This window comes from Oreochromis niloticus, linkage group LG1 (assembly GCF_001858045.2).
Source record: "Oreochromis niloticus isolate F11D_XX linkage group LG1, O_niloticus_UMD_NMBU, whole genome shotgun sequence".
Lineage (NCBI taxonomy): Eukaryota > Metazoa > Chordata > Actinopteri > Cichliformes > Cichlidae > Oreochromis > Oreochromis niloticus.
This window is the reverse complement of record NC_031965.2, coordinates 39779972-39803797: the sequence shown is the minus strand read 5'-3', so window position 1 is coordinate 39803797 and position 23826 is coordinate 39779972. Positions and strand designations below refer to the sequence as shown.

At 47.3% G+C, this 23826-nt stretch overlaps 1 protein-coding gene across 10 annotated transcripts in view; it reads right to left on the bottom strand.

Annotated features, from left to right (window-relative positions):
* znf536 (zinc finger protein 536) overlaps positions 1–23826 on the bottom strand; it is a 213568-nt gene that overhangs the window by 43889 nt on the left and 145853 nt on the right. For 9 of the 10 annotated variants that reach the window (XM_005447858.4, XM_025908642.1, XM_019361736.2 and 6 more), the window contains one exon: positions 17977–19725. In XM_005447858.4, the coding sequence (XP_005447915.1) occupies positions 17977–19725 (1749 nt within the window). Of the gene's footprint in view, positions 1–358; positions 918–17976; positions 19726–23826 lie in introns of those variants that run through there. The other variant, XM_019361746.2, reaches the window with a different exon arrangement.

Sequence of the window (23826 nt, the reverse complement as noted above, 5' to 3'; positions counted from 1 at the left end):
CATCAAATTTGTTTTTTTGGTGCAATCATCTCCTTGTCAGCGGCGTTATTTGGCTTCTGACAGCGAGACGGATACGGGGAGAGAGCAGGAGGATTAAAAGATATTGAATTATTAAAAGGACTACCTGCTGTCCATCACTGTCACTTAACACATGTAGAAAGTGAAGTGGCTTCCCAGCAGCCACTGGGTGGACATCTGTTACCACACACACACACACACACACAGTGACACCCGACATTTCCACACTCAAAGAAGAAATGATTTGTTTGGTTGCTGCAGCGCACACACACACACACACACACACACACACACAAAGCATCTTTACCCAAACCCCCCGAGACTGAAACACTCGAGTCGGATCACATGTTCTTTTCCTCTTTAATGTCATCACAGACGGAAACATGACAGCCAATAAACTCTCAAAGATTTCAAATTCCTGAAGCTCTGAAACAAGTCCCGCACGTGCACGTGCATGTGCACATGCATGTGCACGTGCATGTGCACATGCACGTCGGTCCTGACTTTACACTGAGCTGAGGGGAACGTGATTAATTCATGGAGTTCCACACAGAGTGACACCTGACATTTCTGCACTCACAGAGGAAACGCCATCTTTATTCAAGCAGCTCCGCTTACAGGCCGCAGCAGGCCCGGCAAACTCCGGCCAGAGTTTTATTGGACAGAAACTCGGCTGTTGTGATGTCAGCGCACGCCACTGCAGCCTCAAAGTGAGAAATTCATGGAGTCGGAAGCATGAGGAGCATCCGAAGCGGACTTCAGCACCGCAAAGTGCATTTTCCTCTGTGTGTGTGTGAAGATGAAGCTCCTTCCTGTCACCGCAGTCTCTGCGGTGGCGGTGGCGTTACCCACAAACCTACGTTACTCTTTTTCCCTTTTTTCTCTCGCTCTCTGTTTTTCTGTCAAACATCATGGAGGAAATATTGAATTAAAGTCAGGCTTTATGCTGATATTTGGAACAGATCTTCAAAAATAGACTGACTAAAATCAGAATAAATATATATTAGACTTAATGAATAATTAAGCTATTTTTAGCTATTAATTGAATCAGTGAGTTCAAGCATTTTAGCAGCTTTGTTTGCTCGAGGATGATGAAATCAGCTTCAGACATTTAGTTTGCAAAAACAGCAATAAGTGTGCTTATTTAATGAGCAAAAGCAGAGTCTTACTTTATTAGCTTTATTAGCTCTAAAAACACAAATATTATTTAACAAGAGGAAATTAATTAAAATCAAAGAGACAATATTATTTTACTTTCTGTGCTATTGATCTGAAATTGATTCATTATTGTTGCTGTGTTAAAAGCATAACCAGGGACCAGCTCTGCAAATTAACTGTGCCTAAAAATCCTATATTTGCTTCAATAAATGTATTTAAATGCAGTGATGCTAATAAGCTACGGTCTGCTGTACAAATAAATAAAATACAAATTTCATGTAAATAAAAAAAATACACATTTATTTGGAGCTTTTATTATGAAAGGGTTAGAAGGGTAATACTCAGCTTCCTGCAGCCTGAGCTGATTGAAGTGATTTGGCCTCAGGTGTGAATCTGACACTGTGGCCATCAGGACTCCGAGAATCAGGAACTCATCTTTATAAAGTTTCTTTTTGTCCTCTCTCAGTTTTTTCATTCTGATTTTTTTCAAACTTTCACTTTTTATAAAGTGATATATTAAAAAGATCATTATTACTGCATAATAATCACCTTTGTAAAATATGAATATACATATAAACACCCCGGCAGTGCAAGTCATTAAAATAATTTCCAGCTGCATTGAAGAGATCGAACAGCATTATTCAACAATAATAATAATAATAATAATAATAAGAGTATATAATATATAATAATGAAAGTCACAGTTTCATCTCAAATGCGTCACAGCAGCCAATTATTGAAAACTGCTGCTGTTTTTTTAAGCATGAAGAAAGTACATGAGCCATCGCCCGCCATCACGCCACGCTCGTCATCACAGAAAGCAAAGGTGGTCCTGAGCAGCACCCGAGTCCGCCATCACAGGATCCTCAGACCAACAAACTTGAGCCCACTCACACTGTGTTTGTTCACTGTGACACTCTGGAAGCTTCCACAGCTTTGGAACACCCCCTGCCTCCCCGGGGTCACGACCCCGGTCTGAATTCTTCTTTCAGCTCTTTGTCAGAAACACTTCTGATGGATTACTGCACGCTGCACACGATCCCGCCAATCAAACACACACACCCCACCCCCCGTGTCCGTCCATGTGTCCCGAGTCCTGCTGGTGACTCGGGTGGAAGTGACGGGGCTCATGAGTGACATGCCTGAACACACACTCAGGGCACAGTGTGTGTGTGTGTTTTAATTATTTTCAGTAACACAGACTCAACTTCAACTCACATATTCATCTTCTTCACCACCAACACCACCTCAGTGTGTGTGTCAGTAACACAACCAGCTGCTGCTCTGCATGACACACACACACACACACAGGGGACGAGGTCTGGTGGACATAAAGTGCTTAATGAGTTCAGTAATTACGTAGTCTGATCTCACATACAGGATTTAAGAGCTAACTATACACACACACTATAAATAAGTGTCACGTGACAGCGGGACAGACAGACGGACGGATAAATAGATTGATAGACACAGACCTTTTATTTGACTCACATATTTCATCGCATGGCGACAAATAAAAACGTGACTACACCAACAAGACGTTTGTGTAAAATAAATTATTTTTGAAATTATATTTGAGCTATTCATGTTTTAATATCAATTAAAAAAAAAGATCTTTGTCGAATCAGGAAACTTCTGGAAAATAAAAGAAAGCCTTAAAATGAGCATGTGTGAGCTGCTCCTGGTTCCCATCAGAAACTAAAATACAATAAAATAAATAAGGTTAATGATGGAGACGCTCCTTTAAAGGAAGAAGGCCTCACTCGAGATCACACCCATGTAATCTGAGTCTTTGTGGCACTTTTACTTTTTCATTTAGAAACGGTGTAATAAACCGGATCTTTGCTGCCCAGCGCAGGAGTTTCCCTCCCTGCTCCAGCAGCAGCCTCCCCCCCCTCTCCTCCTCCCCCCGTACGCCGGGGCGCCCCTGTCGTTTGTGTGACTGTTGATCCTCGCAAAGAGGACAGATCAAATATTTCTCCTCCAGCATACGAGGCTTTCCGCCGGGGCCTCGCAGATATGATGATTGGGGCTGACGGATGGACGGGGGCCCCGGGTTTTGAAGTCTGGAACAGACAGCGGTGGCTTTGATAGCCCCCGCTCCTCTCACACTGGATCACCAAAGAGACCGGGCAAGAAGAGAGGAGGAGGAGGAGGGTGAAGGAGTGAGAGTGAGCGGGAACAAAAGCATCTGTGGAGTGGTCAGAGCTGGCGGCGGCAGCGACAGCCGCCATCACGGGCTGTTTGAAGTTTACACACGCACTCCCTCCTTCCTTCCCCAAAAGCTCTGCTTCCTCTGTCCTCGCTCCCACTTCCTCCTCGTAGCTGCGCTCCAGCCTCGTGTCTTGTGCCTCACCAGAAGAAGAAGAATAGTTTCGCCTTAAGAGCCTCTAACAGCTCTAACTTTATAAAAACTCCCCGAATCGATGCCCCGCGTCGATGCAGGCACGCTGAGAGAGGAAGATTATTTCTAACCTTGTCAGCTGCGCTCTGTGAGCCGGCGAGGTTTCAGGAAACGGGAGAAACGTGCAGCCATAGAAAAAGAGTTTAATGTTTTATTCTGTGCAGAAAGACGCGATCCTGACGCCGTCTGCATCCACAACCTGTGCGGGAGCGTCACTCTCGTACCTGCTGACATCCAGCGCTCTGTTAGCACAGTGACCTCACAGCAGCCATGTTGCTGGTCACACGATGTCATTAAAAAGGCTCCAACAGCACAAATGCGGTCCAGCTCGGGTGAAGCTAGCAGACAACTAGCAGCTACGGCTGCCTGTGTCACCATTCACCTGTCAGTCAAAGAGGTCACGCCCCTAATAAGGCCAACTTTATACAGGTGAGTTATGAAGGGTTAACTTCCTAAACTAGTATCAGGCAGTAAGACTGTGGGGACCTGCTCACCGCTGCCTCCCACAGCGAGCCAGGGGAAGAAAAACTGAGCGAAAGTGCACGTTTGGAGCTTAAGTCCGACCGCAACCCCGGCGCCATGCGACAGGAAGCTTAAAAACGGTGGACACAGCTCCGGTCTGTGCGCGGCGCCGAGCTCTGATAGCGGCCGACACCAGACAGATGGCGTTTGTCGGGCCCGGAGAGCAAGAGTTAACCCGATCCCGCGCCCCCTCCCTCCTGCCCTCTCTTCTTTTTAAATGTCTCCCATATAAACAGATTTTGTTGCTGCTTAAAGTGGGCTCAAAATTAAAGCGTATCGTTTTACACACATATTGCATGCATATTACGGAGCCCCAGCTGGTGGCAGGCTGCTCTTAAGAGCCATATGATTAAGTTAGAGGTTGGGGTATCCGATAAGATTGGAGCTCTCTGCATCTCTCTCTATCTCGCTGCCTATTTTACTGCAAACTTATTAAATGGAGGAAACGACATTATTTTTTTCTGAGTGTATGTGTAATTATTGTCACACACCTGTGACTCCCCGCCATCCACGACAGGGAAGAAGAGGAGGGATGATGAGGAGGGAGGAGGGGGAAGAAATGTCGTTGGGAGCAGCGGGAGTCCTCGTTTCAGGAAAAAAGGAGGAGGATAAAGAGGAGAGGAAAAACAAGAGAGCTTGTTAATCAGGCTCTTTCTGTCACTGGCTGAACACTGATATCCTAATGATTCACGCCGAGATAGTGACATCACGAGGGAGGATGACGGAGCGACGCGGAGGGGGGGTGACAGCCCCCCCAAAAAGGACAACTAGTTTAGCACAGACAAGATGACAGAAAGTACGAAATGTGAAAAAAGGAGACATAAACTGGGAAACGTCCCTCCGAATCTGTCGGCGCATTCCTTGCAAACAGGCGCTCGTTTAATTTGAACAGAATGTTTCCGAAGGAGCGCCGCGCTGGACGCTTTCCAGCCAACTTTGGATCCGTCGTGTTTTTTTCTCTCGGCAGACCACCCGGCTGTGATCCGATCCTCACAAGACAAAGGAAATTACCTATTAAGAGGGAGAGATGATCTTCCTTTAGCCGTGCTCCAACAAAGTGACTCACCATGCTGTAATTGTTTACCTTTGACTCGGCCCATAAGTCTCCCTGTTCTGCTGTAACTTAATATTTTGCAGCAGCAGCGCCGCCCTCACCCTCTGCTCCTTCTTCTTCTTCTTCTGCGTCTGCTCTAACAGGACAGATGTCATCGCCCCAAACAGTCTGAGTCACCGCACGCCTCCGCACCCCGAGTAACTCGAGATGTCAGCGAGGAGACCGAATCTTTGGCCGACGCTCGCAGTCACGGCGGCTCGAGGCCGAGGGCCACGCGGCCGGCGGCGGCGTGATGTGTTGAAATCGATGGGAGGGCGTGCGAGTTACGATTAATCACAAGCAAAGAGAAGAGGCTCAGCTGCGGCGGCCTCGCAAACATGGCCGTGCACACAAGTGGCCCGCAATACTCAGGTTCAAAGCGTTTTTCCCGTCGGCCAGCTCGCGCATCTGCGGCGAACCGGCTTCGCCTCCGCCGAGAGGAGGACACGGCCTGAGAGAGAGCGTGTGCGAGCCGCGAGGCCTCATCCTCAATTTTTTGGGTGTAGTGTTTTAATAGAAAGCAGATGGTTACAGATGCAGGGCCGAGTGCCCGCGATGACACATCTTTAATATTTTAGAGTGGTCTGTGCTGTAAATGTTGCAGCAGCTGTTTCCCAACACCGTAAATTTACAGCGTTTTTCGGTCCTCGCGTGTTGTGACTGACAGCTATTGGATTTACTGTAAATTACACAAATGAATATGGAAAAGCCATGAAAAAAGGCAGCGGCTGAATCGATGGCCGCACGTTCTGCAGCCCGCTGATTATTCTCTTATTTTAGTTTGTGGGCGGTGGCTCGCGCTCGGCCCGAGAACTGATATTCAAATGTAAAGCGATCCTAAAATAATGAGACGGAGAGAAAGGTTGACGGAGGAGGAAGGAGGCATCACAGATAAATATATATTTGTTTTGTGTTTCTGCTTTAGCTTTAATGTCAGCGGCGAGGATAGAGGCTTTCTGCCGATGCTTTTGAATCGAGGCGATTGTCATCAATTCGCGTCTTGGCATTTAAGCCACCCTCTTCAAATATGAGCATTTGAAATGCAAATAAAGCTGCGTATACGCAGACAAATGAAAAGACACACCGCGGAGTGGGGAGAGCGTCTGAAGACTTAACTTTTGACTGTTTTTATCGCCGCGCTTTGCCTTGTCAAACATTCCGCCGGCCCGCAAAGCGCCGCCGCGCCCCGTTCACGCTTTTATTTGTAGTTTTGTTGGGCCGCTCGCAGTCAGAGAGGAGCAGAAGAGCTGCTTTCATCCTGCCCTTGACTTCGCTGTTTGCGCCTCGTGGGATGTGTTCGATTAGCTCTTTTTTTTTCTCCCAGTGAGAAAATATGATTCACATTTTTCCCCCTCTCTCCGTCTCTCTGACGCTACAGTTATTTAAACATCAATAGCCATGCGTCTTCTTTAGCACATACTCTTTCTCATATTGATATTTGTATATGATCATTACTTTTGGCCCTGCATGCTTTGTTATACTGCGTCAGCTTCAATAGGTGTAAGATCCAATACTGCAGCCTCTGCATTCCCAAAAACCGATAGACTGTGTGAGAGAATCCACACTTTATACATCCAATAAAACACAGCGTCCTGCTCCGTCTTTGGGAATGTTTCACCGGACTCAATGAAAGGTTAATTAAGCTGCTTTTCTTCACTGCTGACGAAGATTTAGGTGATAATAATGTGTAACATTTGATTGGTTGGCAGCTGGTTTTGATGAGCATCTGGGTGGATTTTGTGACGTTGTGGTGAAGCGGCCAAACGTGTCGACGAATCAAGTCGCATTATTCTTAAACATATTTCACATGCGTGCCTGGTTTTTAAGTCTTTTATTTAATTCCTTCTCTTTCAAATTAAAAGACCTCTACTGTGCAGTTATGGTTCACAGGAACTCTTCTATGCAGGCTTTTATTGTGAAACATTTGCAGGAACTCTGACAGTCTGACAGTTTGCTCCTGTATTTCAGGACGGGTCCTGCTTTGCGAGGTGTAGACACTCTTTCTTTGTGTCACACATGACCAGCTTTTTTTTGTTTTTGTTTTTTTTGTTGTGAAAGACGGGGAAGATTTATCAGACAGAAAAGTGGAGAGAGCGATGCAGCGAAGGGCCCCGGATCCAGTTTAGCTCAACTACACTGAAGCTAAACTGGGCCCACGTCCGGCTTTACTGGAATTGCAGTTAATAAGTATATAAAGTGATAAACTGATATCAGCTGTGACATCAATTCTAAAATAATTGTTCTTTTGACTTATGACAGGCAGAAATCACTGCATTGCTCATGTTAATGTTTTAATTATTTATATTTATATGTAATCCGTTATTAAATGTGTCATTGTTTGTTGACAGTAAACAAACTAAAGTTTAATTCAGTCATATATTGTATTTAACTGTATATTGTAAGGTAGAAAAATAAAACAGAGAAACTACACCCTATGAGCACCTGGCGACAGTAGGAAGGAAAAACTCCCATTGAACAGGAAGTAACCTCAGGCAGAAGCTCGGGGAGGGGTGAGGTTTGTGGGCAGACAGGAGCTCGGAGCTGGACTGTAATGAATGACGCCATTAGCTCGGTGTTGGCCTGTCAGCAGGTTGGATTTACGCCCTATGACGGTAACCGTGGAGACGAAGGGAAGCAGCGGGAGGAAAAGGTTTCAAAAACAGAATGTTTCAAACATGTTAACATGAAGCTGTTGAGCATTTGATTGTTAACGAGCGGAGCTTCATTTTCTCGTTTACTGTCAGAGGACGCGCGGGGGGCGGGGCGGCTTAACCAGAACATTTTTATTGTTTTAAAAATGACAAACTGATGGCACAGATCCATTTTTACCCAAGAACAGCAGAGCAGAACGAGGAAGACGAACACGAGGAAGAGGAGGACGATGTGATGGCGGGCAGGGGGACTCGGCTACCTGCCGAGAGCCGGCGTCCAAATGGGAAGGTAATAACGACGCGAGAGCGGCTGTCTGCGAGCTGACGGCCGTGTTACAGAGAAGTCACGTAATTAAGAAACGCAGTCAGAGTTTTGTGAAAAGTGGCCGTCGCCGCTGGAGGAGGAACCGAGCGGTTTTAAGCGGCGCTTCAAACGCAGATAATGAGGAAGATGAAGAAGAAACAATAAACAGGAGAAATCAATCACACGGTTGAAATGAAAGAAGTCGTCCGGTAGGAGAAATGAGACACGTTTGGATGAGAAGCAGACTGGAGGGGTGGCGGAGAATGGGAGGCACTGATGGACGGATGGAGGGGAGGCGGGGGGTGGGCCACAGAAATAAACCAGCTCCCATCTGATGAGCAGCTTGTCCGTAATACTGAATCCCCGGCTCGTGCCAAGTCTGCTTCCTGATACAGAAACACGATAAGTGCCGATTTTTGAAAAGATTCCCCCCTCCGCCCCCGCCCCCATCCTCATTTGCCTTTTGGCCTGAAAGCTCTCCTCATTGGTGGATATCAGGTGGCTGGTTTTCCTCGCTCTGCCCCCCCACGACATGATGATGAAGTGAAAAGAAGGGATAAAGACGAGCACACGGTGGCGGCGTTCTCGGCCGGCAGCTACGGGACAGATGATGTGGCCATCTTGAGATCGTTTGTCATCTGTCGGCAGAGTTGACCTTGCAACGAATGCCGGCCGTCGCACTGATATGGTCTTTTATGGCGAGGAAACAGAGAGACGGAGGAGGATGGAGGGAGGGCTGTTGTTTTCAGTAATAAAGACAACATTTATGGCTTCCCCTCGCACCGCCAGTTAAAAGAGACACAAACATGGAAATCCATTATGGAACGCTTCTTAAAAGTGTGACCAATCCCTGTTCAGTCAATTAGAGTCTGGAGACTGAGAATATGATGTTTGTCTGTTTAGCCCCCGATGCATACAGATCAGCCGGGATTGGCTGATGGAGAGAGGCAGAGAGGGAAAGACGGAGGGCCGGCGTAGCCAAGCTCTGCTTATCTCTTTTCTTCTGCCTTTTTTTTTCTTTTTGCTCCCAGATACAAAAGCATTAATGTGTGCAGCTATGTGCTTTGCCATTGTTCTGTGTTAAAATGCTTAAAAAGGTTGTTTGTGGAGCCGGCGAAGCGAGCGGCATGTCCAAGAAAAAAGAAAAAAAAGCCTCTGCTTAAAAAGTTGCTCGGCGAAAAAAAAAATAGGCCGCATGAAAGCACGGCAGTTAATAAGAGTGGTTACCCCAGAATGAGCGGGGATGAGGTTTCACATTAAAAAAGATTTATCTTAAAGTATGGTGCTAATCCCTTCAGTTTTAATCCCCCCTCCTTCCCCTCGCCGCCCCCCGGAGCAGCCCCTCACAGCACCCTTTTCATTCCATAATAAAAAACTATAAACCATAAAGTACTTACAATTTCTGGAAACTGGCAAATGCACGGCGGCCTGATTTTACAAGGATTCCTGGCCAGTGAATCACAGAGCTCGAAGGACTCGTCTTTCTCACAACAGATTATTAGAAGGAAGTCGAGGGGCACGGTGGAGGGCAGCGAGGATGCCGCAGAAGAGGAGGAAACAGGAGGTTAGAGGAGGAAACAGGAAGTAAGAGGAGGAAACGGGAGGGAAGAGGAGGAAATAGAAGGGAAGAGGAGGAAACAGGAGGTTAGAGGAGGAAACAGGAAGTAAGAGGAGGAAACGGGAGGGAAGAGGAGGAAACGGGAGGGAAGAGGAGGAAACAGGAGGTTAGAGGAGGAAATAGAGGAAAGAGGAAGAAAGAGGAGGGAACAGGAACAAACAGGAGGAAGCAGGAAGAAAGTGGAAGAAAGAGGAGGAGTGCATGTTTGAGATGACCTATTTAATGATCACGGCGATGGCAGCAGTTGTGGTGATAGGTGGGGGGGGGGGGGGGGGGGGGGGGGGGGGGGGGTGTCACAGGCTGGATGGATGCCTCTGTCCACTGCAAGCTGCTTGAACGAGGAAGCATATGGGTGCATGAGAACCTCAGCCCACTTCATGAATATTTGATTCATATTTCCTGTGTGCATGTGCGACAGACAGACAGAGAGAGAGAGAGAAAGGAAGGATATTTTTCCCTCTCTCACTCGTCATCGCTAAAACTCACAAGGCTTACTTTGTGGCGTTTGAATCATAATTGCCAATCCTGAATACAAATCTCTCAGCGCTAAACACGATGAGTGAAATCGAAATGACAAAATGAAGCTCGTATAACGGTGTAATCAAAGATAGGTTCGGGGGGGTTCTTCCGTAAGCAGTCAGAGATGAGGATCAGGATCAGGGGCGGTTATTAGCCGGCCAGCGAACAAAGGCCCCAGTGTTGGGGGCAGCTCAGCCCGAGCCCGTTACTGTACCTTTCAAAACGAATATGTAACCATATCTGTTTTAAAAGGCCGATTCATATTTCTGTGAATGCGGCGGGAAACTCGTTCCCATCTCTGCGCAGGCCCGGCCTTTTGTGCAAAGAGGGCCACATTAAATTTTGGTCATGATGTAAAGCTTCTCCAGCTTTCTGACAGAACAACGGCGCTTATTGTGCCTTATTGTTACCGAGGCGACCGCAAAGGTCAGCGTGGGCGTGGCCGCGCGCACACAAGGACGGCACTCACTGAAAATTGGGTTATATGTGATCAACTAAGTTATTAATCAGATTAAAATGGATTCCCTCCGCCTGCTGTTTAACCAGGCAGGAGGGGAAAAGCGAAGGAATAAAGACGGCGAGAACAAACAGGCCAGTGTTTACTCGTGCACGGGCAGAGAAAGTCATCGTTTCGGAGGCTGAAGTCAGCGCCGGCGATGAGCGCGATAAGGGGCGGCCCCGCCGGCGTGCACCCGGCCCGTCTAAAAGCATGTGCCCTTGCCACGGATGCCCCCTCACTTCATCCAGGTAACCTCCCTAATCCTGATTAAATCACTGTAATTAGAATAAGCACTGTTCCTCCACCCCCATATTTCCCTAATAAAACAATGCAGCAGTTTAAATCCGGTGGCTGGGATTTGCAACGCAACAATGCAGTTTATATCCATCTCTGCTGAGGAATTAAGTGTATTTTCTAACTGCTAATGTTATAATGTTGCGGGCTTATTTGTCTCTGCGCTTGCTGCTCTTATTCTCATTCCCCCCGCGGTTTGTGCGCTGTCTGTCTCACAACTTTTGTTTATTGGAGCCGTTTTTATTTGTTTGCGTTTGATGTCGAAATCAGGCCGGTTTTTTTAGCGGCTGGTTAGGATCGTTCGTCACGACGGGAAATAATACGCATTATTTGTCCTTAATTGCCACAGAGCGTTTCAAACACGGCAGCGCGCTGCCTGCGTGTCTGTACCTGTGTATACTTTTTGTTTTTATTAGTATCACTGCATGCTGCCATTGATGTGGAATAACACGGGAAATAAAAGTTGACATAGTTTCTTGATTTTCTTTATTTTTTTACCCCCACAGCCCCCTGTTTTCCTCTCCCTCTGCCTCGCTCTCTGTTGTTTTTTATATATCTGCGTTTTTCCTTGAAGTTGCTGCTGCATTGTCTCATTATGTGTCGACTAGCTGTGTAAGTGTAGTTATTATGCCTGTGTGTCTCTGCCTGCCGGTGTTCTCTCTCTCTCTCTGTCTCTCCCTCCGAGGATGAGGAGCTTTACGAGTACAACTCCTCTGAGGCGTCCTCTTCACATCTCCGGGGCGCCTGGGGAAGGGAACGCTGCATTCTTAAGAGGAGCAACTCAAACCGAACAAAGTCTACAGGAGTCAGGGAAGAAAAGAAACAAACAGCAAACTAACGAGATGGGAAGCAGAGATCATGTCAGATATATCGGGTTGGAAGGCCAATTTATAACCCATTGTTTCAACTTTTGCAATATTGAATACGATGCACACTGACGGGGGTGGGGGGGGTATACAGAGTGCACATAAAAGCAGCTGATTTGCACGTGAACACGCACGCGCGCACACACGTATGGATGGAGTGTGTAAATGCGATCTCCCACGCTGCCTTCGCTGCGTTCCCCGTCCTGTTTCTAAAATAATGAAGAGAATAATTGTCGCGCACGTTTGCGATCACCCGGCACTCGTCTCCGTTTCCTTATCAAGAGCAACTCCATCCTGCCTCTCGCTGCTGAACTTCCAGGAAAAATGCGCGGCCGCCACCAGCAAGCGTTCTCGGAGAGGACCGGCTGACGAGCGGGGGAAATATTTTTAGAGCTATCACATCTGAGAGCGAGCAACAGGTCCCATCCGTGCAGCCTGACAGCAGCTATTACCTTTAATTGCTCTTTGAAAACTACACTATTTGCACTTTTGGGTGACAAGGTGATAATGCACCTCTGCACAAGTTAAACCGGTAATGTAGACGCACGTGGGAAATGGCACCTCGCCTTCAGCAGCCGTCAGAGCTGTCATCTCTGCACACAATGAGAGCCCGGGGAGGCGTCTCACCGACAGACAGGCAGGCAGACAGGCCTCCAGATGGCTTAATCACTGCAGGAGCCCCTGCCCTCCAGCAACAAGACAGACAGGCAGGCAGACAGACAGGAGGAAGGATCGTGGACTGTGGGAAAACGCAGGGAGGAGGGCGGTTCAGTCACTCGGACTGTGGTCAAACTCTGGTTGAAGTTCTAATCAGGTTAAACTGTTTACAAGAAGCCTCCAATTCAATTTGGCACAAATAAACGATTTAAGCGGACCGTCTGCTCCAGCAGTCAAACCCGAAACTCGCTTAACTGATGTCACAGCGTTGATTGTGACCCTCGCACAGCTGCACAGCTCTTGTTTGAATTGTGTTTTACACACTTCAGTGATGCCTCTTTTTACTTTTATCTTGTGTTATTGTCACTTTGTAAATTCTGTTTTTAAATAAAGGTGTTATTTTAATGTTAGAGAATTTTGAAAAATCTGTAAATTAAAGATGGTAATAGTTCAAACTGAGCCATTTGAGCCGGTTCGGGCATCCTACCCATGTCCCGCCGGGAGGAGGCCCGGGCAGACCCAGGACACACGGGAGAGATTATATCTGGGCTCTGAGCGCCTCGGTGTCCCCCGGGTGAGCTGGAGGAGGTGGCCGGGGAGAGGGAGGTCTGCTCATGCCGCGACCCAAACCCAGATAAGGAGAAGAAAATGGATAGGTAAATAAAAAATTCTAACTAAGCATCAGAGCGGAGATTTTAATGAGACAACTGAAACTGCAGTTTCTCAAACGCCCACCGGAGGCTCCCATGGTAAAACAGTGAAATGATTCTCTGGCTCAGAGCTGAGTGAGAAACAGCAGCAGAAGGATCCAGATGTTTCCATGCTATAGATGCCCTCTGCTGTTAGGAAGTACTCTGAAGACTGGAAGCAAACACAGAAACATAAAGATGCTCCTCTGATTGTGTGTGTGCACCTAAAACAGGCTTTAAAGGCCGGCTTTGGAGTTTTACTGCGAAAATGAATTAAATATATCAACCAATAGCCCGCCTGTGTCCCCAGTATTGATAAATGAGTTCATAAGCACCATCTGCCCATCCAGGACTGTCAGCTGTCACCGCTCTGAACCCTCAGCCTCACTTTTAAGTGTACAGAATAATTGCAGCGACACAGGTAAGCCACATGTCGGGCTCATTAGTGAACACAGGGGAGTCTAGCAGCAATGTGAACTGCTTTCCACGCGTGTGTACCTGTGTGTGTCTGTGTGTACCTGTGTGTGTCTGTGTGTACCTGTGTGTGTCTGTGTGTACCTGTGTGTCTGTGTGTGTGTGTGTGTTAAATACAAACAGCAACCAAATCATGGTAATGAAACACCTGATAAGGACAGTATTATTGGCAATTATCACATTTTACATCACGAGAAGTTTGATGTGTGTGTGGGAATATTTGTGAGTGTTTGTCCACGTCAAAGCTGCCTGCGTTGCTCACGTATGTCTTTGACGTGTGTACTGTGATGTCACCAGTGAGCGTGATCAAACACGCCCAGCGCTCTGTGAGGATGTGATCTCGACGCTCACGGCGGAGGCACCTCTGACAGTAACCTGCATACGACCAGGAGGGGGCGCCTGCTCTGGACTGGACTGGCTCCTCCCACCCAGCAAACATCTGCCACGACGTCTCAACAACTAGAAAGTCTGATCCAAATCTCAGTGTTGTTCAGACCAGCGGATCCCGCGGGGTGGCTGTGGCTCAGGTGGTAGAGCAGATCAGCTACTGATTGGAAGGTTGGTGGTTCGATCCTTGGCTTCCTGCATGCCAAGTATCCTTGGGCCAGATACTAACCCCAAGTTGCTCTCCAATGCATCCATCGGAGTGTGGATGTGTGTGAATGCTTAGATTGCACTTAAGTACAGAAGGAAGTGCTTGTATGAATGGGTGAATGAGGCATGTTGTATAGAGCGCTTTGAGTACTCCAGGAGAGTAGAAAAGCGCTACAGAAGAATCAATCCATTTACCGTTCTGGTGTGCTGGAATCCTTTGTGTACCAGCGCAGAGGCCGAGCACCCGAGGAGCAGAGTCTGAGAGGAGAAACCTGCTTCAGCTTCACCGGGCATGTCAGCAGCGCTCCGCCCAATCGTGTGTCAGAAGCTGGTCGGTGCTAACACGGTGCCAAGCGAGCTAAAGAGGCACTTGGAAACCGATCGTCTCTTCTGAGAGAAACTTGGCTCGTGGAAAGGACCAGAGCAGCGGCACCGCTCGCTGGCACGTGTCTAATAAGGTGACTGCAGCTCAGCGACACGCAGGGAACAACGCAACGGCCAGACATCACAAATGTGCTGTCCAAACATCCTACGATAAGAAGAGCCGCTCCTAAAAGTACACGCAGCTCGTTCTGTGAATCAGACAGGCGCGAACGCAGGGTGGGGCTAGAGTTTCAGTCATCACACCGCTCGGCTGGACTTCAGGTGACGTCACGGCGGCGAGGGCTCCTTCACTGACAGCCGGCTGTTTCAGAGCGCGCGCCGAGCTGAACCTCTGAGTTTCCATCTGCAGCGAACACAAACAAACCGCAGCACTTCTGAGGAGAAGCGCGACGTGAGAGCGCTCAGAAAGCGGGAGTCACGGCTCTAATTGAGAACACATAGCACTCTCCTCTCTGCTTTCACTTCCATCCACTAACCACCGGCTTCTGTAGCACACTTCTCCCGCAGTAAGAGGTGCTCAGCTCTGAGCTCTGCCATTTTCTTTCCTCAGATCCTAAACGTGCTCATCCAAGTCCTGCCCTTTTATCAACACCTCCTCCTCTTCAGGTTGTCAGTCTCAGCCTTCTCAGGTCCACATGTCATATATTAGAGGAGCAGAGGTGGGCGGGCGGGCGGGTGGGGCTGAGGTAATGTAAGTAATACGATGTGAGGAGCGTTGTTCGCAAGCAGCCGCAGCATGTACAGCACTGTTTGAATAATGTAATACTTCATGTTTGATAATGCATGGCTATAGATAGGTCTGCACTGCAGCCAAGTATTGATTGTGTTAAGCACATCTACAGTACAGCAAACGGTGCGGGTTCATATCAATCTTTACACGGTGTACTGTACCTCAGTAACCAGATACCTCAGCTGATTACAGAGAGCTCGGGGCCACTGCTGCTCTTAATGACATTTATTAATAAATCCGATTCGGGAGGCGTGGCTTACGTACGCGGCCGTCTACGTTTCTATCTGTTACGTTTCAGAGCATGCGGCGCCCTTTCCCCTCCTCCAGGCATACTAATGAAGCGATGGCCACTCCAGACGTGCGATGCGTGCCCCGCGACAGCTCACGCGCATTCAGGGCAGAATTTCGATATTAATGATTTATGCTGTATTTGCATACAAACCTAATGCAAACCCACTCCAGATAATCACATTTTGCCAGGTCTGAATTGAGTTTTTCAGACATCTTTGCCACCCCCGCCTTCATCCTCAACAGTGGAACAGCGGCTCTGCTTTTCCAGCCACAGCCCCCCCCCCCAAAAAAACCATGAGGGTTTTACAAGTGGACATATAACACAACTGTGCATTACAAACAGAAACAGGCATGTCTGTTTTATCTCCTCCACTCGCACCACAACAGCACGAGAAACTTATCACAGCGTATCCTGAAACAGCGGCCTTTAAACTCTCAGTCAGCATGAACTTTCAGTTTCACGTGGTCATATTAGCCTAAGCACAACTCTGTAGCTTCACTAGCCCTGTGAACATCGCTGCATTTTAGTTCTCCATCCAGCTCTACGTGCATGTTTCAGTCAGAGCACGGGGCAGCATCTTTAGATGGAAACTAGTGAGCTAACTTCAGATAAACCTCATAAATCCTCTTAAACTAGTTGGAGCGTTCCTCTGGGTCTGATTGTTTTGGGAGCCAAAGGAGCGTCAGGACCCGGTTCACAACCTCATGCTAAAGAAGCACACAGCGTTTCTTTGGACCTGCTTCCACAACGACCAGCAACAACACCACCTCAGCGCTCCCCCTCTCTGTGGATCACGAATCAAACTGCACGCTACTCCACAGATATGAAGCGTCTGAAGTGAGCGCAGCAGCTGCGAGAGCTACGGGCCGCAGCGCCATATTATCTGATCCGTCCAGCACTGAAACAGTACACACAGAACGCCGCCGGCCGGGACGGGAGGTGAAGAGTCACCTGGAGTAATGTCACACTCGGAACAACAATTCACTCGCTCACATTCACCACAACATGTCTCCATGTTACTCGTGTTTCCTATAGTCTTTCACTCTTCTCTATGCTATCTTCGGTGCCATCCCAGAGATCTGCCGGGAAGTCAGACACACAATAACTTGTTTTTTTTTTAATTACAATGAATGGCCGTCTCAGACGAGGACATATAAGAAAGGCCTTTGTTCCTCAGAGAAAGCCTTATCTATAAAGGTCGAGCATTCCTCGCTGCCGAGGGGCCTGCCCACATTTTGGACTAAACAATATGTAGGGCAATCTCTCACAAAGCCATTTCTCTTTTTAATGAAACATATACACTTGCATCGAGATATTCAGAGCCGTGTCCCGCCACAGATAACACCAGCAGCTGTTATTTTATTTATGTTTTATATTATTTTTTCTCTGTGTTTGATTGAAAAATGCTCCACTCCTTTGTTCTCCAAACAAAGAAAAATATTCCTGATTGTTAATAATATTACGAGGGTCACACCGAGTCAAACCGACAGCAGCGGAGCAAAGACATCCGTCTCCGTCGTGTCTATAAGACGTTTTTTCAAAGCTCAACACCGGCTTTTATTTTCTTCCTATAGAGACACTCAGAAGTACCAACCAGCCCTAAACAGAAAAGGAGCATTGTAAAAAAAGGAGAGACAGAGCGAGAGAAAAAGACTTCCTCCTTCAGTCTCAAGGAGCAGCTATAACCTTAGCAGAATCATGAAAGTTGACAGTTCATTTTTCACAGGGTCATAGATCGACGAGTCTTATAAAGTAATGGGCTTTTGGGAGCCGGCTTTATGAGAGCTAAGATAGTTAAGAGACATGTGGAGGAGATGGCACGGGGAGCTGAGGTCCTGCTCTGACTCATCCAGGGTTATTCCCCCCATGCTGGGGAGCGAGAGGGAGGCGCTGCACTCCCAGTAATATAAACGTGTAATAAAGATTAATCTGTTGCTAGTCGCCGGCCTGATAGCTTCTAAACTTGCTTGAAATAAGGCTGAAATCACTTCAGAGCCAATCTCGAGACATTTAGTGAGTGCCTGAGATTCCTTTGTGGGTGTCAGGCAAAAACGTATACGTGTTAGTCTGCTGTGTTTAGTGTTGGTGTGCACGCACTGGTGGGAAAATTAGATTTGTGCTCATATTTGTCTTTTTTGGGGTCGCTTTCTGCTCATGTGGCTGTCTTTTAATATTCTGCTACAGAACCAGGAGGGGTTAAACACACTCACCAGGTGCGTCCGACCTCTTCATGCCCCCCGGGGGCGCCCCGCCTGCTCCGCCGCCCAGGCCGTTGAACGCAGGGAGGCTGTCGTTGCTGTAGGCTCTCAGGACAGACAGCATGTTCATCTGCTGCTCCAGGTGGGTCTGCTGCTCTGCCTTCAACAGTCCTGGTGGACCTCCGGGGGTTAGGAGGCCCAAGCCCTGCTGCCACTGCTTCTCCAGCGGTAGAGTCTGGTTCTGGGGCGGAGGAACCAGAGAAAGTGGAGTCATGACGGAGGATGGTGTCGCCATGGCCGCTCCGCTCCTCGGGGGCAGAGAGGAGTCGTCTTGGAGCTGTTTCGGACTTCCTTCTTCCTCTCTGTCCACGTCCATCTGCCCATCCTCATCTCTTTCCTCCTCTTCTTCAGCCACTCCTCCCTCCTCGTCTTCGTCAGAGTGGTTTTGCTGCTGTCTCTTGGGTGTGGTCGACGGGGTCTCGTTGGTGCTGCGCACGCCGGTTTTTCCAGCCTCGTCTTCAGATCCAACTTGGTCATCTTCAGCATCTCCACAGGAGCCCCTGTCGCCCATCTGGTCAGGGCCGGCTGAAGAGGCCCCTCCGAAGACCTGGCTGGGCAGGTCCAGACCGTGGTCTGCTTGGGATATGTACCCCTGAATGCCCTGATTGACTCTTGGGGATCCATCATACAAGCCACCAAACCGTCTGTAGAATTCACTCTGGAAGGGGTTATATGGCTGCTCCATGTGGTTATTCCAGCCTCCCTGGCTTTTTTCTCCATCTCTGTCTCCATCTCTGTCTGGGGCCACGCCCGAGGCCTTGGTGTTGGAGGAGTGAAGGGTGGAGGTGGTCGGAGAACCCTCTCGGTGAGCGTCCTTCCCTGTGTCGGCGTGCTGCAGAGGGGCTTTGCCCAGGTGGTTGGCCTGGAGGTGCAGAGCCATGAGCTCCAATGAGGAAGTGGAGAAGGAGCAGAAGAGGCATCCGTGCCACGCCACGTTATCGTGAATGGTGACGGAGGTGCCAGGGAGCGATCCAGATGCAGACTCGGGTCGGACCGACACAGACAGATCGAGCGGTTCGTATTGGGACCCGGGTTTGCCCGGCTCCGAGTTTTGTTTGGGTTCAGGCTTCTCCTCTCTGTCCTGCTCCCCGGAGATGGCCCGCTTGGCTTTGGGCTCGCCGTTGTCATGGTAGCGCTGGGCCTGGAGCTGGACTGGACTCTGGCTGTCCTTCACATCCTTCTTCATGGAGCTGAGGACAAAGTTGTCCATGAAAGCCTGGAGAGAACCCTGAAAGTGGACTCCGTTTCCCATCATGCTTTGGTAAGCCCGGCTTAGGTCAGAGAAGCTGGCGGCGCCGTCAGCGGCGGCAGAGACTATGGTGGAAGGTCCATCGGCAGTCTTCGTGTTCTCAGCTGAAGAGGCGGAGTCAAAGCGGCGGTCCCCACAGTCACGATCCCGGTTGTGAGAGGACACGATGGGAGCCGACGCCCACTGATGCGGCAGCAGCGGCCCTGCCCTGAAGTCCAGGTTGGGGGGCATGCTCTTGAAAACATTACGGAGGACGTCCGGTCGGGCAAAGATGCCTCCGCCCGTCTTCCCATGATCCTCTTTGTGGTCAGAAGAAGGGGTGTGGCCAGAGGAGGAGCCGGACGTGGCAGAGCCGTTCTGACGTTCGCGGTGGTGGCGCTCCAGGTGGTACTTGAGACTGGCAGACTGGGTGCCGGCATAGTCACAATGAGGGCAGCGGTAGGGTTTCTCTCCTGAGAGGGCGGGAAAGAAAGAGAGCGAGAGAAACAGTAAAACAGTGAATAATTAACCTGCTTATTACATCGACTGGATATCAAAATCTATTTATTGGAGCAGGGAATGTGGGCCCGAGGGTCATGTAACCTCCCTGAACAAAGAAAATTAGGTCACATGAAGTGACAAAAAAGACATGCATTTCATTAACTACGATAAAGAAGAGGAAGTATTTAATTCCTGAAAAAGGGAAGGAGATTTTAAAAAGTAGCACAGAATGAAACACAAAGTGATAATGAAGACGATTGTGCATTCAACCAACACTTGCATGTCTTTTCTCTTCCAGTCATCGGCTCGGCTCCACTTGATGTGTGTGTATTGGGACGGGGGTGGGGTGTGGGGGGTGTGGAGTAGGCATCTGAATATGGGTCGATCCAGCTCCGCCAAGTGAGCCATCACTCATATCAACACCATAAAAACATTTCACCATATGGTGCTTTCAGTCCACTACAAGAGATAATATTTTCAGCTGACAACAGAAGTGTCTCAATGTGATCTGCGCGGGCCTGCGGCCGGGCTCGCAGTGAGTTCCTGTGCATGCATGTGCAGCGGGGTCATCGTGCCTCCGTTCTGGCCTGCGCCTCTTGCAATTACGGTGCTGCTTCTCGGACATCGCCCCTTTTTTTGCACTTTGTCCGGAGTAGCATAAATCAGGCGTGGCACAGCGCGCGGCCCCCGCCACACAATACGGATGCCGCAAAAAATACGAAACACGCTGGCAACATATGTGAAGCACACGCTGGATGTGGTGGAGCCTGGCGATAAAGAACAATATGATTCAGTACAGATCAAAGCGATTTACACTACAGTAAAAGGGGGTGAATCTGCTGTGTAACATTTACATATGTTTATTTATGCTGCGCATCCATATTCATGAATATTCCTGATAATGCTATAACACCAACACTATTCTGCCAGAAGTGGATCTTCCATTGGAAAGATGTTGAAATAGAACACATCCTGCGAGCAATTATAATAGGCTTGGAGTCGCAGCCAGATTTGGATTCATTAAACAATGAACAGAGAGGCAAAAACGCTAAGCTCGATTTTCCCCCCTTTTCAATATACACATATAAAAGTTCCCACAGTGGTATTTGTGCACGCACGGCTGGAAAAGAAATAAAAAATGTTTTGCATGCACGTTCTCTATACAGTATATGCCAATAAAATGTTTAGATTATACACATGGAAACCATTTTATAAAGGAAAAAAAGGCATTGTTACGCAAGGCTGGTTTGAATGATTTAAGTCGGGCTGTGTAGTAAATCATGGATATAATTAGCAAATGGCATACTGCTCAAGTAATTTATCATTATTTAGAGGGCACCATTCCAGAAAAAGACTCTGCGATCTGCAGACCTACTGCAGAGTTCTCAAATAAAGGGCCACAAACAGCAACTCAATAGAATATTGATACAGCAGAGAAAAGAATAGGAGGCTATACAAAAGAAAATTGAAGGTGGAAATACTGAAGAGAGCAGAGAGGAGGGAAAAGAGAGCATGCAGAGCAGCAGATAACCCTGACTACAGGCAGAAAGACGGCGATTTGATATCTTTTCTCTTACAGCAGAGTGTCTGTGAAGCATAGAGTATATTTAAAATAAACCATACGAGATGAGCTTTTAACCCAATAAGTGCTTCTCCTGTGAGCTGCTGAACAGAGGCTCGGCGCTGATTTAATAAGGAAACGTCCCTGATGCAAATGATCATTCTCGATTCCTCTAACTGGACAAAATGATATTCTAGGAGCCAAATTAGACAGAAATTAGACTGATCCGATTTTTTTCTCCCTTTCCTTATAAGAGGTTGTTAATGTTCACGTGGGGGGGAAATAAAGATGAATGTGGCATGTGCATATCTAAGATGAGAATGAAAAGCAGAGGCAGTTGCGTGTTTGACACCATCCTCTGATGTTTACGGACGAAGGCAAACTGAAATGAATGCCGATGCCCTGCGAGAGCGCTCGCTTTGTGCCCGTTTTCCATTAAAACTGATCATTTTTAAATATCTGGAGCAAGTGAGACAGACGACATGTCTGCGTGTGTGTCTGTTTGCCATTTGGAATGTGTGTGAACACATGTTTATGCATGCATGTCAGCCTGAGCCTCTGTGTGTGTGTGTGTGTGTGTGTGTGTGTCTTAGAGGGCCATTTGGACTGGCTAAGACATCTGCTCCATCATACGTCAGGGGCCTGGTGTGACATCTGGGGAATATACTGTATCCTGCCTTGCAACATTACACACAATTTACTGCTAAAGGTCATTATGTACCCGTTAATCCACTTTTAATTGATATCAGCGCAAACAGCACAACCTCCCAGCCACATGACAGATCGCTGCCGCCACAAAACCAGGAAATTGCAGGAGTTAAAAATAGAACGGTAAACTTTTCGCTGCTGTCTGTCTGCTCTTTGTTGAGCCGCCGTGGACACGCTGACCTTGACGGAGGTGAACGATAAGAAGCAGACCCTTCACTCGACACAACCTCTGCGCTTATAAATCCTCCTCCCCCTCCTCCTCTTCCTGAGATCCTCCACAGTGTGTTTGCACTTCATGTTGCATGCACGGATTTCATCTGGCTTCGTGTGAATTATGACAGCACCATAGAAACAAGTAAAGATAAATACCCCAGCCCTGTACAGAGGGGCAATTAAAATGGTTTAATAGATATGACATACTGGAAGATGAATTTCCATTTGGCTTCGAGGATGGAAATAAATGTAAAAACCAGCGGCTGAGATGTTTGAGGGACTGAAAAAAACACGGCGCTGTTTTAAATACATCTGATGGTTATACGGTGGGTCAGATATGGAGAAAAGTGGCAGCACAGACCATCACTTTAGTAACTCCAGAAATCCCAGAAAGAGAGCATAAACGGCAACACTGGGTAAAAAAACAGAAACTGACCTGGTAATTTTCTGCCAGTATCTGTTTTTAGACCAAAGTTCCCGTAAATGGCAAATGGAAGATTATTCAAAGTGTGGTTAAAAAATACAGCAAAATAAGAATTTTTTACAGGGAATTACTTTTTTTTTTTTTTTTTTAAATGGTATATTATAGAATATTTTTACAGATTTTTTTTGTGTCAACAAAACACATAATTCAAAAAAGATGAACTTACTGAAACTGTGTAATTACAAAAAGAACCGCAGTTTTCATCAAATCTGAGGAGCACAAAGTAAATTTGTGGTAAACATTTATAAGGTTTAGTCAGCTAACACAATCAGAATTTTTAAAAAAAGATTTAAACTTGAAAATGATTCACACATATGTGCTTTAAAAAGCATCTGGCTGTTTTCCATAAACTGTGCAGCTTTGTTGTTTTTTTTCAAATATTTCTTAATGCAGTGCGTTAACTGTGGAGCTCAACACTGCAAGGTTTAATGCATCAGTGCAGTCAGAAAGAAAGACATTTTAAACAACATTTTAAAAATCTGAACAAAAATACTGCAGTTTTTTTGTTAGCAAAGAAATAATTTTATATTTCTAACACCTCGACAGTTTACCTGAACCTTATTAGATTAATTAGAAAGAAGAGTGGCTAAGCCTCAAAGAGGAAGCTGTTTTGTGTAGAAGTTTATATTTAAACATTATCACAGCTCTTATTTTTCATAAACCACTGATGGAACATGATGCAACAGAACCAGCTTAAACCGGGTTAAACGCCTCCCTCTGATTTTCAAATGTGAACTTTTTTTTCTTTTACCTTTTATTCATGTGAGAGCATACTATGTTGGGAAATGATAGTTACTCTGGCTGCGGTAATCAGGGTTAAAGTTAGTCTAGTCTAGGATGTAGTTAGTGTAAATGAGGGTATCAGGGTTAAAGTTATTCTAGATGGGGGTATCATGATTAGTTAGAGTGGCCAGTGGTAATCAGGGTTATAGTTAGTGTGGAACATGAGAAACAGTGTTGACTGGAAACAGCTGGAGCTTCTAAAGCTCACACTGGCCAGTGCTCAGGTGTTTGCACCACCCATGTCACATCACAAGGTGGGTCTTTCCTGTGTGCTCGTTGCTAACAGTTTTTCAGCAGCTGCGTGTACGGATTTAAAAAAAATGA